This window comes from Geospiza fortis, unplaced genomic scaffold (genome assembly GCF_000277835.1).
Source record: "Geospiza fortis unplaced genomic scaffold, GeoFor_1.0 scaffold11, whole genome shotgun sequence".
Lineage (NCBI taxonomy): Eukaryota > Metazoa > Chordata > Aves > Passeriformes > Thraupidae > Geospiza > Geospiza fortis.
In genome coordinates, this window is record NW_005054304.1 from 14,452,746 (window position 1) to 14,473,938 (window position 21,193).

The 21,193-nt window shown below is 37.7% G+C and overlaps 1 protein-coding gene across 3 annotated transcripts in view; it reads left to right on the forward strand.

Annotated features, from left to right (window-relative positions):
• The first annotated feature begins 271 nt into the window (after nucleotides 1–271).
• TBCK (TBC1 domain containing kinase) overlaps nucleotides 272–21,193 on the forward strand; it is an 87,084-nt gene continuing 66,162 nt past the window's right edge. Inside the window, exons 1-3 of one of the 3 annotated variants that reach the window (XM_005418172.2) lie at nucleotides 272–307; nucleotides 4,081–4,315; nucleotides 6,144–6,216. In XM_005418172.2, coding sequence (XP_005418229.1) covers nucleotides 4,123–4,315; nucleotides 6,144–6,216 — 266 coding nt within the window. In that variant the 5' untranslated portion in view covers nucleotides 272–307; nucleotides 4,081–4,122. Of the gene's footprint in view, nucleotides 308–1,592; nucleotides 1,611–3,120; nucleotides 3,213–4,080; nucleotides 4,316–6,143; nucleotides 6,217–21,193 lie in introns of those variants that run through there. The other 2 variants (XM_031066501.1, XM_031066500.1) reach the window with 2 other exon arrangements.

A 21,193-nucleotide genomic window follows, 5' to 3' on the forward strand; every position in this document is an offset into this window, starting at 1 on the left:
CCGGAGCTGCCCCAGCGAGCGCCTGACGTTTGCAAGCAGGCGCCCGGGAGCGCCCCGCTCCCCCAGCACGCGCAGGGCTTAGGCGCCCAACGCGTCGTTCCAGAGCACTGGCAGAGCACGCATATACACGGGGGGAAGAGTGTTAAACTTTCTCTCTTTTATTTTGTTTTGTTTATGTTGGGTTTTTTTGTTGGGAAAGAAGGAAACTCAGGCACTGTGCGGTTCGCCCCTCTGGCCCTACAGCGAGCGGCTGGCGGGGAGCAGTGACATCACTGGGGGCGGGCCGGGGGCGGCGGCGCTGGCGCAGGTACCACAGGGGCCTCTGCCTTCCCTCTCTGCTGCTCCTTTGCCTTCCCTCTCTGCTGCTCCTTTGCCTTCCCTCTCTCCCGGTCCTTCGCCTGTCCCTGTCCCGTCCCTCCATCCTCGTCTTCATCCTCTTCCCCTATCCCTCTCCTCTTCCCAATCCCTGTTCCCATCCCTCTCCCCTTCCCCATCCGCTTTCTCCTTCCCCTTTCCCATTCCCACCCCCTTCCCCCATCCCCTCCCCGTCCCCTCCCTTCCCCAGGGGTCTCTGCCCAGGTGTAGCAGCGCAGGGGGGATCAGGGTCCCCAACATTTCTATGAGCCCTTTAGAGAACCGGGTAAAAGCGATTTCTGTGGTGCGAGGTTTAGTTCCTGAACAGACGTGTGTGTCGGATAAATCAAGCGATGACAAACCCGATTTTAGGTCTTCATTATGATACTGATGTAGCAGAATTCAACTTTTCTTCAATACCTATTCTGCATTTTAATAAACTTTGTGAAATCACTCAGTTTCAGGGTTTTTTGTGAAGTAGCAACAGTAGCTAGAGTTATATATTCTATTTCAGTTATTTTATAAAATTAATAATATTTATTGATTTGATAATAAAATTTCAAATTAATGCTATTTCTTATATTAATCATATAATAATATTAGCAATAATAATATCAAATTAATAATATCCTGTAGTGGTAGCAGGAATATTTTAAGACTTAAGAGCAAAGTTATTCTGTGGAAGAATTTCTTCCTATGAAATGGTCGACTTTGTTTAGCATATCATGATTTCATGGAAAAGTGTTAAATAGAGGATGTTTAGGGTACCTGCTCTCCTGAAATTGCTCTCAATTGCTTTAAAAAATACATAATTTTTTGCTTTTAGAAAAATATAATTATCTTTTAATTTAGAAAAGCTGCCTTCATAAGGTAAGGAATATTTACACCTGAACACTCAGGAGGCATTTAAGTCAGTAGGCATTTCAAGTTCCTAGTGGGTCTACTTGCCATGATTTCTGCATGTGAATGCTCTAGGAATTTATAGGTGTGTTTCACTGGATGGACTCATTCAGGTTGGTCTCCTTGTATGTGCAGTATTTGCTTCTGAGAATCAGATTTATTATGTTTTGACCTTTTTTTCCCTAAGGGCAAAGTTCTTAGTGTCCCTTAAATCAAGGGAGCCTCAGCACTGAAGAAGTGGAAATGCAGTGAAGAAGTTGGAAATGATGGTTCTAGAAAAGGCTGACTTCTGAAGAAAAAACACTTATTCTCTGAGAGCAATAGATATTTGGAGGAGAAAATAAATTGCTCAATAGGTGAAGTTCTGATTTGTATTTTATTTCTCATTTTTGAACATCAAAAAGATACCTACTGCAAAATTTTTAGAATAGTGCTAATCTGAATATTGAACAGGAATTTCTAAAGGTCTTTTTTTTTCCTGATTTTGCTGAGAAGGTTGGTGAGTGCTTTTGTGTACTATAAAGGTTTCTAAAGGGGATTTGGATGAAGGTAGGGAGCTGGGGAATGTTGTTCAGAGGTGGGATGCAACAAATCCACTCCTGGACTTCTCATCTTTGTTCCAGGCACGTTTCACAGATGTGACAGACTGTCTCTCATACATGGAATAAATGGTGCTTTGGAAACAGTGACTCAGTAATTTTAGATGACACTAATAAAACAAGTCTTCACTTCCTCTTCCATCCTTGCTGTTTTGGATTATCAGAATTGAATTTCCAGAATCAACCCCAAAATTGAATTTGCATTAACTGGTTCTGGTGTCAGTTTAAAATAGCAAACCTTTCTTCTTCTCTTCCTGTTTTTATTTCAAAGAGGTTCTGCAGGATATAATTAATTCCTTCAAATCATAAAATTAATGCAGTATGTGTCTTTTCTATACAGTAAAAGTGAGTTGGAGGTGTAGAATTGTGTGCATTGCAGTAGGGACAATATGCACTCTCCTGTGTTTTTAGTTCTGCCAGACTTTAATGTGAAGTGAAAAAAGAAACCAAAACCAACCAAACAAACCCCCTCAATTTAAAAATAGTCAGAGAAAAGCTTTTTTCAGATGAACTTTTAAAATATCTATAACCATTCTTTTTGAATTTTAGAAATGCCAGTAAGTTACTAGAGAAGTGCTGAGACTGAAAAAAATTTGTTAAAAAAAACCCTTTCATTTAAACTGTAATATGTGTCCCATTCTAAAGGTGGTGGAAGGCTTAAGTTTGGGGTTACTCATTACTACTGGAATTTGTGTAAGTTGAGAATTAAGGAAAGATCAGAGTTTGACTGTGAGGGTAGAAATTGCCAGAACTGGCTGCTGATATCAGAGAAAGCCTTTTTCATTGCTTTCATGGATTCCCTGTAATTAACTCTGTAGGAAGAGAATTTATTCCATACCTGTTAAAATTCTTTATTGATTCCTTTAGGTGGGCGACAGGAAGTGTTGTTTGTTATCTCATGCTCAGGTCTTGCTTTTTGCCCATCTGGTTCCCAACCAAAGGGGGCAAGTGAGAGCTGTGCAGTTGCCTACTTGAACAAATTCCAGGTGTTCTAATTCCTCCTTGTAAGCCAAGTGATCTGCAGCGCAAGGAAAGTTTAATCACTTTAAATGGTTAAAATTGATGGGATTTAACAATTCTTTGAATTAAAATTCCTTTCTAAGTGTCAACTGAATGCAGGTACAGTGCATTAGAGAAGTATTATCTAAGAGTATTTTTCTACAGTAAAAATAAGAAGGTTTTACCTCAGTAGATATATTGTAAGCGACATATTTACCTTCCTTCAGACATAATGCATCTTGCTGCCAGGCATAATCTTACTCCCCCTCCCCTCCACTCTAATCATAATAACTTGCTTTTCTTCTGTTTTAGAGCAAGCGCTAGAGGATCATTGTGCCAAGCAAGATTGTAATTGAATCTGTAAACTAAGCTATTTTTTCTAAGTGTTTAATATATATTTTGTTTGTGATGTTGAGTAGTTTATTTGGCAGATGTTTTTACAGGAATGGAGGTTCTTCTTATAAATACACACTTATGGGTTTCCAATTGGAACCTGCTGCATGCCAGTAAATCTTTGTGCTTGCACTCTGTCCAATTGATTTCTTTCCAGTGGAAAAATCTGATTGTAATGTGCATTGTTCACATCCTAAAATAAATCATCTGCAAAAAATTATGAAATATTAATGAGATATCAAAGTATTGTATCTTTATAAATAAGACTTTTAATACAAATACTAATATAAATATTCCAGTCGTCAAAGCTGTTTTGGAGTTTCCTTGCTTTTTTTAGGCTTGATTCCTTAACACCATACATTCATATTCAATATTATTTATTTTGATATTTATCAGAATGTAAAAGTACATATCTCATGTCTGTGTTTCTTCAGGGAGAAAAACTCACAAGTGAGATCATTCTTTTATGTTTGCTTTAGAATCCTAAGTTGGACTGTATTAGTTAAAACAGAAGGTGTCTTTCCTAAGATCCATTTGCATAGACCTAGTAAATGTGTTTAATATATAAGGATCTTTGTGCAATCTTTGTGAGTTGCTGTCAGTTGGGATTCACGAATAAATTTAGTATTTTTATTGGGAATTTTGTGCTTTGAACCAGATTGTTCCCTTAGAGAAAGAAAAAATTTGAGAGACCATATTTTTAAGTTTTCTGTTTCTCCTGTGTGACTTCCTGAGGGAAAATAAAACCTTCTTAATTGCGTTATTTTGTAAACAACTAGTAACCTGAGTCTGTGTCTTTTGCTGATAAATTTTTACTCTGTGTTCTCTGTTGAAGGAACACGAATTGCTCTGAAGGGCTTAAGATTGTGTGAAAAAGATGTTTCCTTTAAAGGACACTGTGATGGGTGCCTCCACCTTCTTTGCCTCAGCTCTGCCGCATGATGTCTGTGGAAGTAACGGCCTCCCTCTAACACCTAACTCCATAAAAATTCTGGGCAGATTTCAAATCCTTAAAACAATCACCCATCCCAGACTTTGCCAGTACGTTGACATTACCAGAGGTAAACATGGTAAGTATCTGTTTAACAAGCAAGTTTCTTGTATGATTACAGTTTTGGGGTTGGGGCTTTTTTGGTGACAGTTTATTTTAGGGTAATTGAGCAGAATAGTGCCTTCATAGCACCAGCAAGTGACCAGTTTTCAGTATCAAAATTCCTGAATTCCTTTACTATGATTGGTGGTATTGGCTCTTTTGCTTCTTCTCTGTAGACTCAAAGGAGTGATTAGTTGTCTCTCCTGTCTTGTTGTGTTACACTAACAGATAAAAGGTAAGAACTTCCTTCTTTTTATACCTCACTGAAATTCCTGAACTGAATTGCTCTGCCAAGTCTTTGTGTGGAATACAGAAATAGATATATTTTTGATGGTGAACTCCTACACCCATGTTCTGACGTTGTGAACATTTTCGTCTGATTGCAGCTGGTGTCAACTCATGTCCTGGCTGCAAGCTTCCTGTATTATTACCTTTTGATTTCTTTAGGATTTCTCCCACTAGGGGTTTTTTATTCTAGTGCAGGTTTGAAAGCGTTTTTCAGTACCTGTTGTCACACTTATTGTTAGCTCAAATAAAACTTCTGTTGTTTCTTTCTGCTCTAGATATTCTGTTGCAAGCTCAGCAGGACTACAGCACTTAATTTCCACAAAAAGGCTGCAACACTTGTGACAATTTAAGTCATTGCCACCTTTAACTTTTAAATCAACACTGTTCTCATACAAAAGTGCATTATATGTATTTGATTATCTACAGACTCTCATAAAGTAGAGCAAGTCATTTTTTCCCCTTTTAGAATGCAGTTTGATGGAATGTTTCAGGTTTTTACAAAATTAGGATATTGCCAACTCCAGATACTGAAGTATTCTGTGGGTCAGGGAGTTCTTTATGTGTTTTCCTTTGCCCTCAAACATGTAATTTTTCACTTATGCAGTCAGGAAGTCTAAAAAATTTAATAATTTTCATTTGTATTTATTAGTACTGCTTGAAACAAAACCTGGGATTTTCTTACAATATTATTTGGGATGAAAGGTTAGGAAGTATTAACTAAAATAACATTTAATAAATAAAAAATAGTAAAACATGGCCTTTTTGATTACAAAGAATAAAGGACATGAAGGTTTATGTGTGTGTATAAAAATGAAGGAAAAAAATTCATTCTTATAGTTGAAGTAACTTGAAGGATAGTAAATAAAATGTCTAACCATGAAGTCAGGAGAGTGTTCTGTTTTAACAATGGTTAGAGTGGCAGATAAGAATTTTTATATAATATGGGAGGTTTGGCAGCAAATTTTATCATTTTGATGCTGGCAGAACTTTCCATGTGTCAGTTCTATGCCTAATGATTAAATGTTTGTGGAGTTCTGCTTGCAAATGTCAGTTTCCACTCTTGCAGAGAAATGTGAGAGCAGACTAGGAAAACAGTGCAAAAATAAATTAGATGTATAAATTCCCCCACAAAAGGCTTTCAAAGGGGGAGTATTAAAAAAAACAAAAACATTCAAATGGATTTTTTTTTTTGTAAAATTAAACTTTTAAAAAATCTATGCTAGCATTGTAGGTGGCAATCTCAACATTTTTGTTAGGAGACTACTGGATGCATGGATAGTTGGATTGACAGTGCTTTGCATGAGGAAACTGGAAAGATAATTTTCTGTATCTCATAAACAAAAATAGTGGTGTTATCCATAAGCTGTATGTCTTGTAACATTTATTTATGTGTAATTTTGTATACAATGTATGCCAAATACTTCAACATCTGCCAAACAGGTCCAACAAGAAGTCTCTACTCTCAGAGTTTAATTTGGATCCCAGTCCTCTTATACTTTTTTTTTTTTTTTAATTAGAGAGACTGGTTGTGGCAGCTGAACACTGTGAGAAGAGTCTGGAAGATTTGCTACGAGAAAGAAAGCCTGTCAGGTGAGGTGTCAAGCTAACTCAAATCCACTCATCACTATTTCACATATCATCTGTGGCAAAATCCTGGACCACCTTTTAACTTTACTGGTTTAGCTAAATTTTACTCTGTTAAAGTTTAACCTAAAGACATTATTTAGCAGATTAAAAAATATGCACCCAAAGTGGGAGTACTCATTTGTGTGAAATTTTGTTATGGGGAACTTGCTTACAATTGAAAGAAATACTTTGTAACTCAGAAAATAATGTAGTTTTGGTGTTTCCTTTTAAAAATAAAATGAGACCTATGACGGGATATGGAACTTTCTAAGAATTAATGTGAAGGTTAAGTCTGCTAGGTGATGAAATACAGCTTTCACTAGAACAGATAGAATTTTTGTGTTGATGAAATACAGCTTTCACTAGAACAGATAGAATTTTTGTGTGTGTGTTATTTGTAGAAATCTATTCATTTATCATCTAGAAAGTGAGCAAGATGTCAGATAATATGCCCTGTGTTTGTGTTAGCATTTTGTGAACTTGGACTTGTATGACAGTCAATGTTGCAGAGGGCTGTAGCTTGAGGAATGTTAGGGAAATACAGCTTCCCTTTTTTCTTAAGATAAAGAGATATTAAGTCTAAAGGGTTTTTCATGTGTGATATATGTTATAGTTCTTCACAAAGTTTTGCATCAGATTCCTATTGTGCAAAGTTCCAGAACAGTTAAGGCATTAGAAGCTCCTTTCATTCCTTTTAAATTCAGTTCTCACACTGTTCTTCTTTGAGCATGTGTGTCTTGGTGTCAGATGAGAAGCAGCCCAGACTGCCTGCTTCCTTCTGGACTATTTTGGAGAAAGCTTCCCTGTAGCTCTTTTCATTTGCTTTGAGTTGCTTGATGCAGTATACTTAGGTAGATTCTATGACAAGACTTCCTCAGACAGCAGATGTGCTCTGTAAGCACATCCATTTTGCCCTTTTGTACTAGCATGTCTTTTGTGGCCTCCAGAAGGATTTTTTCGATCTTTTTAGGTAGTTTGGTAAGGTATGCAACTTCTGGTTTTGGTGTGCTGAACTAAGTTACTTAGTTTGTGATGTTACCTCAGCTCTTTGGGCTGTGGCTCTGTTAAAAGTAGTTGCACAAAGCCTGGCTTTAATTTTTTCCCCTTGTCTTGAGAGAGGTTTTGCTGTAGTAAATTGTTCTACTATCAGATCTTTCTTTTAATGAGTCAGTTGGGATTTCTTCTGGATGTTGTAACACTTGAGGATAAGGGCTGCAATATAGCCTATATGTTTTAGAGACTTTAATATTTCATCTACTGTGAATTACAGTTTTTGCAGTAGTAGCTAAAGGATAAATTATTTTCACTTCAAATGACATTTCTTGCATGACTGATGTTTTCCTTTTCCTTTTATTTTTTTTATGATACCAGAATTTTTCATTCCTATGGAGATCTAGAAACTTCCAGAAATAAATTGGGAGGACCAATTCCCACTTATTGGTTATGTGATCTGTGTATATCAATTACCTTTGGAGGAAATATTTGGCTTTTTTATGAATTCTGATTACATTGGTCAGTGATAGCATAGCTGGCTGCACATCCGGAGCTGATGCGTGTGCTATTGCAATTAATTTTTTAAACTGTTTATGGAATGTGAGAAACTGCTCCTCTGGTTTCTAGATTAATTTTCCTTATGCCTGCCAGTAACCTAAGTCTTTTGCACCTGTGCTACAAGCTGATGTAAAGTCAGCAGGAAAATTATGTTAGTGCTGAAATTCAAGACATTACATTATGGACAGTCTATCTTTCTATACATTTTGGAAAACAGGCCATACAGCTGTTCGGTAGTTATTTGCAGTTAATCTTTGCTGAAGTCATGCATCAAGCATACATTCCTCAATATATTAATTATATTTTAAAATTTACATATCTTTTAAAAAAGAAATGTAGCTATGTTCTTTCTTCTGTTTTCTTCAGACTTTCCCCAGGTTTTCTTCTAATAAATCAGCTGCATGTAGGGGCCAAATACTGGAAATTAGATCTTCGAGTGTTTGCTGCTGTGTTCTGTCACAGTGGAGAAAGTCATTTTACTGAGCATATCATCAGACATTTGCTAGAAATTGGAGTTGTGACATATTCAAGAATTCATTCATTCATTACCTAACAATACTGGGTCAGAAGTCCCCAGGAATTGCAGAGATTGTTTGTCATTGTCCTCAAATTTGACATGCTCAACTTCATTTTCAAAGATTAATGCAAGTAAGCCTTTGGTAATTTATGGCCAGATTATTTTCTGCTTTGAATGTTGCATATTTGGGATCCTGGAATAAGCTATAAGAACTCTTCTCAGGCAAATTTTCCCTTCTGCCATAAGAACTCTTATCAGGTAAAAATCAGGAACTCTCAAAGGGAGGAAATGAGTATCAGCTTTTCACAATTCTTACCACAGGGAAGCAGGTACTGAAAATGAATTTATTACAGCTCTCTAGTGTTTTGGTTGTCTTTTTTCAGAGGATAGACAAGTGGACATAGTAACTGCAGTTAATGCTTCTAAAAGTGGCATTAATCCAAATTTCCTTACTGTGCTTCCATTGGGCATCACAGTAACAGCAGAGGAGCTCTTTTGGAGATGTGTGCCACAGGAAATTCAGGCTGCAACCATGGATAAGAGGGTATGATAAGGGCAGGATTAGAATTTTAGTCATTGGTATAGGATAAGAATTTTAGGCATTAATATCCCATTTTTCACCAGACTGCTGCCCACTGTCTTCCCTGAGAGAGATTGTAGTCCAGGTCATTGTTTCCTGTTTGCATATTCTCAGTTTAGTATCCTGTTTGTTGTTGTGCTCACTGAAAGGATGCACTTAATTTCAGTTTATAACAGTCACACTAGTGCAAAATCAGCTCTCTGAAGTATGTTCAGGAGTCAGTTAAATGTTTTAAAGGCTAGGAATTTATGTACAGTCTCACAAAAATAGTAAATACCTGATTTAAGCTCACAATGGTTTATTGCTGTTCAGAGATTTGAAAATGTGTCTCAGTCTAGCTGGTTTCCTCTGTCTTCCTATGCATACAAGGATTTTTTTCTTGTGAATGCATTGAAAATAAGTCACAAAAAATCATGGTGGGTAGATGTTTTATACTTTAACAGTCTCACTAAAGTGGCAATCAAAATTTTAGTTTTTCCAAGTTGCTAGTCGTTAGTATTGCTACCAAAGACCAGAATGTAGGATGTACAATTATCTTACAGGTTCTCCATCTTTTAAACACATTTCCAACTACTCCTTTGAGATACCTTTTCCAGACAGTGTTAAAGGAGTTATTTTCTCTGCTCCTGTGCTGTTATAAAAGGAGTTGTGAGCATTTCCTTTTCTGTCATGGTTCAAGTGTGTTTTTTCTTTGAAGAAGTTGGTCTGCACTTGTATTCATAACAATAAAAATGCCAGAAAATACTGACATTCAGCAGACTTTTGGCACCTACAGTACAGTTTCTGGATTGGTCTTCCATTTGTGGCTTGGACAGTCTAAGTCCATTCCTTTCTTCAATAAAATATAGTTGTCATATGTTTTGAAAGTCATGGTATTGAAAAATTACTAGTGAACCATCAGATACAAGGTGTAGTTTGTTATACATGGAACATTTGATGGGAAGCAGACTGTGTCTGCAGCTGTTTACTAGTTTGGAGAAAACATGGTCTGGTGGATTCGGATGAGTACATTTTATTTGGCTACATTAAACAGTTGTCTGTTCACTGATTGGACTAGAGTTCTTCATGCCATCATTGCTGTTAGTGTGCTTTGGCAAACTTGAAGTGAGACTGTGGTACAGAAGTTATTAGATGGGGAGGAAAACATTTCTGAGTAGACAGGCATTCTTCAAAAATGTTTGTAAAACAGGTGCAAGTCATCAAAAGGCTGAAGGTTTTACATTATTTGACTTGAAGAGCTGCATATGAAAAAAGTTTTAATGGGCTGAGTGTATTCTGCTTTGAATCAAGTCTGTGTTGGAATTTCACATGAGAAATCCATATATCACAATAAGGCTGAATTTGGCAAGGATAAATTATGTAATAGTAAAATGTAAAATGAAAAAAATAGTAAAATGAAGTAGCATTAATAAACAAGCTTAATGGGGGTTTTTCCCCTAAGCATGTGAAAAATTCTGTAGTTTGGACATTTAGTGTCTATAGACTTTTTCTTTACTTTCTTGATAATGCTTTACTTGCATAGGTATGATGAAAGATTATCTGCTAGTCTGGAATTGTTCATATATTGTCCAATTATGCTTTTCTTCATATATAAGCACTGGTTTATTTCTGTAAGAAATTTTTAGCCTGACTGCCAGTCTTCCTGTAGCATTCCTTTTAGCATAGGTTGTCTCCTATGATTGCCCTTACTCTCACAAGAAACAATTGTTTGGAATGGAAAAGGGGTGCAGCTTGCATGAGGCATTAGAGGTGAACATTGTTGCTTGAGATATCTTGTTTGAGTGATCTTTTTAGGTATGGAACCAAATTCTTTGCTTGCATAGTTGGCTGCACTGTTTGATGGCAGCACAAGGACATTTCAGAACACATAAGTGTTTCCTCCTTACATGTGAAACATAACAGTGAGTGCATGCTTGTTTCTTATCTTGTCTTCGGGGGGGGGAAAAAAGTGAAGAATCCTACTCTTTGAGATTGATAGTGTCTGCCTCTTGCTATTAAAATGTGTATTATAGCTGTATGTAATTGTCCTGATTTCAACTAGGGTAGAGTTAATTTCCTTTCAGTAGCTGTTCCAATACATGTTTAGGATTTGGAATGAGAATGGTGTTGATAACACTGATGTTTTGGGTTTTTGCTAAGCCGTGTTTATCCTGAGTTAAGGACATTTTTCCTTGGCTCATGCTCTGTCAGTGAGGAGGTACACAGAAGCAGCTGGGAGGGAGCAGAGCTGGGAGAGGTGACCCAAACTGAGCAGTGGGATGTTCCACACCACGTCATGGGCAGCACCAGCTGGGGGAGTTACCTGGAGGGGAGGCCAGCTTGGGTCTGGGAAGGGGGCCTGGCATTGCTCAGTGGCTGGTGAGCAATTGCACTGTGCATCACTGGTTCTTCCCATTTCATTACCAATGTTATTATCATTTACCATTATTATTGTTTTCTGCTTTATTGTCAATTATGCCACTAATCTCAACCTACAAGTTTTACTTTGATTCTTCTTCCCAATCCACTGAGGTGAGGGGAAAAGAAAGAGGTTGAGTGAGTGGCTGCATGGTGCTTAAGTTCCAGCCAGGCTTAGACCATGACAATAGAAAGTCTGTGCATGGGGAAAAAGGGTATGATTATTTGAACCTTTTGTTCAGCTGTGCTTTTTCTTTGGTTTTTGTAGACACTTCATACAGATTTCCGTGCTAAAAGCAGTATTAAAGATCTTAAACAGAGGATGAGTTATGCTGAGTTAATTAAGAACAAAAGTACTGGAGAGTTTTGAGTCTACAGTTTCTAGTGAAAGAGAATGTTGAGTTTGAAACAGAAAAAACACCATCCTCAGCGGGAGGGTAGCTTCATCCTGCAAGATATTTCTGCAAGGAATTGTGTAAGAATCATGTTAAAATTCCGTTCTGCATTATCGAGCAAATTAGTACTAATGAGCTAATGGCTGAAAACCCAAATGTCAAAGTTGTACTGTGCAAATCTTAGGGGATTTAAAGCACATTATTAATCCAAACGTTGATTTATGATAGTTGTATTTAGCATCAAAATTGCTGTAGACTGTGAGAACAAGATGTGGTTAGTATATGGTTATTTTAAGAAAATGCAGTGTTTGACACTCCATCCTGCTTCTAGAAAGAAAAAAAAAAAAGGAAGAGTGAGCAGTTGTTAGACTTGCTTTATAGCGCATCCTTCTAGAAAGGGACTATTTTCTTAAATGCAAGTTCTTGCTTTTGGACTACTGAGCAATGTCTTCGAGGGAACATTTGTCACTGATTAGGGATCAGACAGCTGGTTTATTTAGATGCCTTGATATGCTTGCAAACATCTCCAACGTCATTGTGGTTTGAGATTTGTTTCTTCTGTGCATATGGATATTCTCTTCTTGGGTGTGTAACTAATAGGTACCAGGGCATTGGCACTGTTGCGATGGGAGTGTTTAGAAGGCTGTCAGATCAGGCTAGTTTAAAGGTTTCATTCATTCATTCATTAGCAATATACATCTTACTAAAAGTTGGCTCGTGCATATTGTTACTTATCACTCTGTACACAGAACTGATACTTACTGTAAATTAGCTGTGAGTATCCAGTACCATGGGACTGGTGCTGTGCAGTCAACAGTGGCAGCTGTGGCCCTTGTTGGTTCTTAAAAGTTGAGGTGGTGAAGCTTGAGAGCTCTTCAAGCAAAGAATGAACTGGTCTTTCTTCTACTGTTATCTAATGCCTGATATTTTTATGTAATCAGCACTGTCCAGCCCTGCAAAGTGTGATTTCCTGTACTTCCAGTAGTGCTTATTTTAGGTTTTGCCAGTCATCCTTCCTATGTACTTGGGAGTATGTCCTGCATATTTACAGTTGGTTCTGCTTCTCTTGCCCTTTAGTCTCACAAATTTTGGTGCGTGGTTTTCTCCTACATGCAACAGCAGCCCTCTCTATTTCCCCCTTTGGTGATCACATTTCTCTTGTCACTTGGAAGAAAATTTAGTATTAATTGTATGGTGATTGATAAATTCCTAATTTATAGTCACAGGCATCTGCTTTGTCTACACGTAAGTTTATGGTTACCTCTCCAGATAGGTGTTTCCTGCCTCTTGTGATGATGTGTACTGGTTTATAGATCAAAGTGATGTACTTCCTAGCAGCTTTTGCAAGATCAGTTGTTAGCTGTGAAATTCCTAGCAACACCACTGCTTATTGGCCTAGTTGTAAAGTCTCTTTGATCACTTGAATTTGCAGGCTGTTCTTCTTGAAACTTCCTGTTCTGCTTCACTTTTTAACAAGGTCTATACCATTGATACAGGAATCCAGGAATCCAGATTTTTTGAGCTAAACACTAAAACATACCTAGGTAGGCTTTTGACCTTAGATATTTAGATTTTTTTAAAATATGTTATGGCCAAGTTATTTATTAAAGTAACACTGTTGCAACATATAATTTACATAGAGAGCCTGGCTTCAGAAGGTCTGTACAGTGTTATGAGATTTGATCATAGCTTTAAAAGTTCTGTTGAACATTTTTTAAATGAGGGGGAAGGGCTTTTAATTAGATAAGTGGCTTGTTAGTAATGCTTAATTCTCTCATAGAGATGCCAACAGAAATTAATTTTAAAAAACCAATCCTGACTGCAAGGAGAACACTGTTTATTGATAGCTAGTCATGATTTCTAGAGCTGTCAGTTCAGTTTATACTGCCACACAGCTGCAACAATGCTAACTGCATCAATAATTACTCTTCATTTTCAGCTTTTCTTTTAAAATTTTTCATTGATCAGGTTCTTCTGATCCACCTAGGGTACTACAGTAAGAATGAGGGTATCTATCTCCTTGTATGATGAGGTTAGGGACCCATCACTCCTCTCGCAGTTGGAGGAGAAAGTCAGTATGGCTGACATTAAGTAAAACTCTATTCTCTATGCCATAGATATGGGTCTTCCTTAAAAATAAAGTAAAATACGCAGTTGTACTGAGTTGTACATTATAACCCCAAATGGGAGAAAGCACTCCTATGATCTTAAAATGTCAGATCAATACCTTGCCCTCACTTGCAGCAGGGAGAATTGATGGAGTATCAATCACAATCTATGGTTTTTTAAAGGTGCATGTATTTGTTCATAGGAGTCCAAAAGATAGCAAAAGCTTTTTGGAGATCTGACTTCAATTGGTCTTAATTCTAGTACTTGTTATGAGAACACTCCTTTTGCAGAAGGAGAGGAGAATGTGAGATGTGTCGTTTCCTTCAAAGAAATTTTGGCCTTGTGACATATGGTACGTGTATATAATGCTATTGAAACTACTTCTTTATTTTATATTTTGAGGTCATTGTCTTGTTTTTCCCCCCTGTTAGGTCTTGTTCTTTTATTGTCACCTATGCATCTAGTTCTGTTACTCAGAGTGTATAGTCAATGGTAAGAATGCCAAGTCTCTGATCGGGTTTTAAACCAGAGCTACTTTACCTAATTTTTGTATCTAGTGATTGAAATAATTTATTTCATTGCATTTTTTGGTCCAGTGTGAAGTGTCACTATTACATGTTTTACATATGAGCCAGCTGAGGCTAAGATGCAAAAAAAACTTTTTTGAAGTTAATCAGGGGCAAGATCAAAAACTAAGAATGTGGATTGTCTTTCCTGTTCTGTGCATTAAACAGGATGGCACTAGAAGTTTCATTAAAGTATGGCTTTAGAAGGTGTGCTTACTTTTTTTTCATTTGCTCTCCCTTTTTTTTGGGATGAATGCTGGATGTCCAAAAGGAATTAAGGTGCAATGCTTGAAAATTTTTGGTTTATGGCTTAAATCATTCAAAGTGATAATGATCTGAAAAATCACCAGTCTGATAAAATTGTTGTATTCAATTGTTGTATTCAACTTTATAGACAGAGCATATAAATTATTGTTGTATTTATATGCTCTGTATATAAAGTTGCTCTTTATCTGTGCCTTCATCTATTGTTTCATGGACTTTTATCAAATGTTACAAATTGAGACCATCATAAAAGTGTAACATCATCTGTGTTGCTTTTGAAGTCATGCTTGCAGCTTAGAACTTTAAAAAAGGATTGAAAGGGCTTTCTGAGTTTCCTCAGGTGAGCGATGAACTTGTTGAAGATATCCTGTGTGAAATAACCTTGTGAATGAGTTAGAAACTTCTGAAGACTCTGTCTATAAAATTCTTTTTTTGTGTGTGTGTCTTATTCTCTGTTTGTTGCATTCCTTTCCAGTTCATTTCATTCTGGTAATGTGAATGCATTTCTAAGTAAATTGGCAGTGTTTACAATCTTGGTCCCCAGTGCCATTTTTTAATCAAACACATAATAAAGTGCTAAATAAACCATTCCCACCTGCATCAAACTATTTATGTTCTGTATAGGGTATTTTGTAATTTATTTACCCAGGAAGACCCAATTTATCTGCACATCTGGTTTTCAACCCAGTTCTGCTTTTTATCCAGTTTTCCAGCTGGTTGATTGAGGAATAAGGAGGTCAGATGGCTTTCTTGAGGTCAACGTAGTGATTGTCTCAACTGGGATTATACCCAAACTTTATCCTTTGCTGAACCATTTGGCCACACCACTTCTAACCAGTCTATCCACATTGTTGGCAGTAATGGAACTAACTGCAAATGTCATTTTCTTTGTTTTATAGTTTTGCTTGTATTGAAATATTGTCACTTTTATGAGTTCAGAAACATTACATCTGTTCACAACCTGGTTCCCTTTCACTTTGAACAGACGCAATTTTTTGTGATGAATCTCCTTCCTGGATTCCAAATGTGTATTAGTTTCACAAGTTCAGGGATGGTGATTGATGACATTGCTGGTTTGTGTTGCTGTGGTGTGCTTCTTCAGGGCAGACCCTGTCTGACACTCTGCTTTGGGAGAGGAACCCATGTTTTCACTCCTGTCTATCACTGCTAAAAGCTTCTTAAGACTCCTGCTTGTTGAGGTTCTCTTCCTTCAGAGTTTACTTTTTACAGGAATGTGACAATGTTAGAACAAGATGCACAGATATAATGGAGGACTTATTTAAGCATGCATTGCAGTGTATGTACCTGTGAACTGTAAGTCTGAGGAAAGAGAAACTCAGAAACATGGTATCATCAGCATACTCTTACTGTGTTTGGTCTTGCTCTGCCTTCCTAAGAGAAGTCAAAATCATTCTGGTTCCAGTTTTTGTTATCGATTTCCTCTTTCCTTAAATTGCCACTGCACTGAATAAACATGACTTAGTGCTAATTCACATACACATCTCCAGTACCTAGAAAATTACAGGACTCCGTGCAGTTAAGTAGGTGATGAGGAGGCTTGCCTTCTGATACCGGTCCTGTTTTGTTTTCAGATTCTGCTAGGGCCTCTGTTCACTTCACCTGATGAAACATTCTTATTCAAAATAGTCCATTAAGTACTGAATGTACTTTCCAGGAACAGCTTTCTTCCTTCTAAAAACTGGATTGGGAGCTCTGTGTTGACTGATACAAAAGCATGAAAGGAAATTAAATTTACAGCTGGCCATAACCAGTTAAAAATACCACACATATATTTGAAATAGCCAGAATTTTTTTCTCCTTTCCTCAAGATTTTGCTCCTGCCTTCATTTTGCTCCAGCCTGCTGTTTTTGCTTCTGTCCTGCTGTACAGGTACATAAATGTGATGGGTTGACGCTGGCCAGATGCCAGTGCACCTATGAGAGGTAGTGGGATTGATGCCCACATTCTTCACCGAAAATTAATTATTGCAAAACCACCACAATTACTATGTACTGATTACCTACACTGTAATAGCTGCCTCTGCATCAAAAGGGGAGGTGATGTAGTCTAGAAGGTAGGACAGGGCACAGTAAGAAGACAGGAAGCTCTTTTGAGATACCCAATTACTCTTTTCATATTAAACTATTTTACTGTAGCACTGAAAAAAGATGGAGGAGATGTATTTCCAATTAATGCGTGAATGCACTTCTCTTAAAGATAATGGAGTGAATTTGTGTATGGATTGGCATTGATTTTCCTTTAAACTGGAGGGAAAGAAACTTGTGTGAACCTGTAACTTCCATGATATTGACATGAATGCTGGAAATTCATCTCTTCATTGTTTCTTTTCTCATGTTGGAATTCTTTTAGTCAGACAGTTTAGTAAGTCAAGCCTCCTGACCCCACCCATCTCTGATTTCCAACTGTGTGATCTGCAGTTCTCTTGTTCTTCAGTATTCAATGTGTCATGCATGAAGCAGTTTTTATTTTCCCTTCAGCAGTCTGTGGTGTATGCAGCAACTACCATGCTGCTGGCTGTCAAATGCATTTTTCCACAATAGCTTTTCCTGCTCCAGAGTTGAGCAATGATAAAACAGCAAGGAGATTTTACCCACAGAATTCTTGATGGCTCTGGAATGCCACAGGATCTAGTAGATGATATTACCAGACATGATGCTTAGGAGGCAAACTTTTCTTTCACCCAGAAGAAATCTTGGATTAGAGGAAGTTGGAAGCCAGGAAAATATCAAAGAAAATTTCATATGTGTTTGTTCTGTATTACCTTTCTTCTAGGCATCTGCCTGCCTTTTTTTTTTTTTTTTGGAGAAAGTATAGTGGTCTGAAATAATTTTTGGTCTGAGCTAATATGACTATTTTTAGGATTTGGAAGACCAGTAATTTTGTCTAAAATGGAAATAATTAGTTGCAATAAATTGTTTGTTCCTAGAGCAGCCTATATTGGAGTCCAGTTCCCACTTCTACAAGCAGCTGCATTACTACTCCCATTAATCACAAAGTATAAGTTTAAAAATAGCCACTTAAACTGAATAATATATGGGTAATATTGTTGGGGTTATTTTAGCAGGAATTCAGCACACCACGTTTTTGTCATAAAGTTTTTGATTTCTAAATAAAGCAATTCTTTTTTTGGTCTTGTGTTTATGTTGACCTATGGCTTGGGCAGTTCTCCTCAGTTGTTTTTTCCCAGGTACTGCTGGGTCCCTACTGGCTGAGTATGCTCACTCTTAGCTCTCCAATCCCCTGATTGTTTTCAGGGCTTATTGTCTTCACTTGATTCCTGATAATCCGTCTTTCTCGCTTTCTCTGCTAAAATCTGATCCTTTTGAAAAAGATAAGACTCTGGGTATGCCAACTTCTTCCAGTACTTTCCCTTTTACCCTGGCCCAGAAGCTGTTCTCGTTTGGATCAGGGAGTGTAGTGGGTGTACTAAGAAGCTTTCCTTCCCCACCCAACCTGTCTGAATCCAAAAAGTGACAACAGTCTCCTAAGCAATCAGATGATTTCATCAGTGGGTTTGCAGAACCACAAGAGATTGAAACTCTGCTAAACCATCTGTTTCCTGACAGGTTAGGTTTATATTCCTGAATAAACTTCCAGAAAATGTTTTTGTGTCCTAAACAGTAAGAATTCAATAGACTGGAGATCAGGCTGGCTGCTAAGTGGAAAAGTTCATATTTTTTGTGAAGGCACAGTGCAGCCACCTGTGTACTATTACAGTGTGGAAATTACTCATTTGTCTGGTATAGCTTTTGGTCTGACAAGTTCTGGAGGTAATAAAACAATCCTCCTTTTTGTGGGTTTTTAAGTCGACTTCCCTTCTCTCTCCACCCACAAATGCCATGCACATGCCTTTCTTAACCATGCTGGGTTTTGTACTGTTGGCTGAACTTGCTCATATCAACTTGTAGAGATCTTTTCTTCCTTGTCCTACTTACAGGATGGATCTGAGGGGGCAATAGAATTCTGTTTAGTGCTTCCTTTTCTATGCATTCAAGTTATATGCCCCAAATCTGGTATTGGTTTTAAGGTATTAAAGACCTTACAGTCTTTTAATTCATGATTTCTAATATGAAGGAACACAAAATGACCTCTTTTCGTGGCTAGTTCTTCTCCAAACCAGGACAACCATTAAATTTAACCAGTTTGATTTTATACCTCTGTGCAATCCTTTCTGTTGAAGAGAACCCCTGTTCAGAGGCCTAGCTGACTAGGCTACAGCTGAATAGATTTTTAGGTATCCAGACTGAGGATTAAAATGCAAACAGCTTCTTGAACATGTGTTCCTTTTGCAAAGAATTTTCTGTTTCTTTTCTTACTGGTGGAGAGGAAAGTAACCTTAAACCAAGTTTTTTTGGAAGAGCTAGGCAACTCCAGTGCATCTCACACTTTTGCTTTTATTTGCTGCATCCTAGAGTATTGCCTTAAGCAGGGGAGTGATTTGTTTTACTCTAATATGAAGTCACAATCATGATCATCAGCTGAGATGAAGAGGCTGCTTCATGCCACACAGCTGCCATTATGGCCTTCCTTAGGTCCATGGTGTGATTGGTGTCAAACCTGCCACACTTACATTTGGCCACTTCATCTCCTGTGTTGTTTGTAGTGTTTTTAGTTGTTTTAGTGTTTCTGTTGTTTAGTGTTTCTGTTGGTTTTTTTTCTCCACCTTCTGCTAAAGGAGCGTGCTGATACCTCTGCAGACCAAGAGGCCCAGTAGTTAATCAGGGCTACATTTATTAATTCTAGTCCGTTGAAAAACACACTGGCAGCTAATTGGCAAAAAAGTTTCTGAATCTGCTCAGAGCTTCCCACCAACACTGGATTTTTCTAAGTGTCCTCCTCATTTAGAACAATGTTTTCTTTTTCTGTTTACTGGGGCTTTTAAAAAGTCCAGTTACACTGCAGCCTGAAAGTGGCTTTTGAATGTACCTTCTGCATTTGCTGAAGGCTGATGCAATGCTTGAGGTGTTGGCTGTAGAAACTGGGACAGAGCTGAGACGCACTGAAGCAAGGGGACAGCCTTCGTAGTGATCTCCAGTGAGGCTGGGAACATCTGCTGAACTTGGCCTTGGGGAATTTAAAGGAGACAGATCTCTTGGGCTTGGTAACAGCAGTAAGTGTAGTTGTCAGCCCTTTGGAATTAAATGCAAATCTCATGGGTTGTAACCACACAGTGCATTTTCCCTAATAAATAAGAGCTACTCAAGGTGCAGCAGCACAGTGCAGAGCTTGGTATACAGAATTCTCTTTCTGCTGAAGGACCAGTGGGAGGTACTTGGCTCAACACTTCTGCCCAGCAGGATGGCATCAAGAGTCCAAAAGCACTGAGCATTGAATGCACATTGAAAAATAGTTCCACTTTTGTGTTCCTGATTGCTGTAATGGCATGAAGGGTTTATCTTAAAAAGCAAAGAATCCCAAAGCAGTATTTTCATGTATTTGCCTGAGTTCTGGGGTGCTTTTTTTAATGAATTGCAAGAGAACGTGGAGAATAAATGGGTGGCTGAGGCCCCCTGGTGCCAGCAGAGCACACTGCCTGCCTTCAGCAAACAGCCACCAGATTTCACTTTTATTAATAATTACTTCTGGGTTTTTTAATATTCCATATTGACTTTTACTTTTTAACACAGAGAAACAATGTTTAGGCTAGAATACCTCAAGATGTACTGATTTTTTACGTGCAATTGTTTCCTTACTGGAAACATGAATACTCCATCATTTATTTTTCGTGTCTTGTTTTGCAAAACTGAGCAGAAAATGAGAGAGGGGATTCTGTTTGCCACCATTATAACTAGTACTTGCATTGAAGGCAAAAAAATATACAAGAAAGCTGAAGACTTGAAAGGGATTTTTTTTACCACATTCATATTTCTGCCCAAGAATGACTGAGAGGAAAGGTACACAGCTAATAGTGTCTGATGCTGTGGTGTATTGAACTTGTGGGTGGGAGGTGCTAGGGTTGTGGGGTTTTGGTTTGGTTTTGTGGTTATTAACCATGAGGTTTTGATCAAATTGCTAAGACCTTGAGGATCACTTTCAAATACTATAACCTAAGATACAGCAGTATGGACATATGTTAGAATAGATACCATTTGTGCTTAAAATTTGTCTTAAAAGTATATATTCACAACTATTGTGAATTAGTACAGAGCACTTCTAGGAAAAAGGGGAGGATCTAGAGAATAGCTCCATGCAGGGTAACTTAGCCATGGCTTTTTTCAGTATTTCTGTGTTGCACTAGTTCCAGAATTTGTTGTAAGTGTGGCTTTTGTCAATATCTAGCTATTTACGCTTATAAAACAAATTTTTGTCACTCCATCAGGTATGAATAGCAGCTGATGAAGTTGAATAAATAAATTAATTTTGGTGTTTAGTCAGATAGTTGGCTTGTCACAGTCATCAGTCGGAAATAAATACCCCTCCTCATTTTCCTGTTGCATAAGTTTTTAGTGAGCAAGAGAAGTTGGTGAGTATCCTCCAGAGTGCTGTTGTATGTTATTCTTTAACAAGGAATTAAAAGAAAAGAGAATTGGAATGTAGAGTT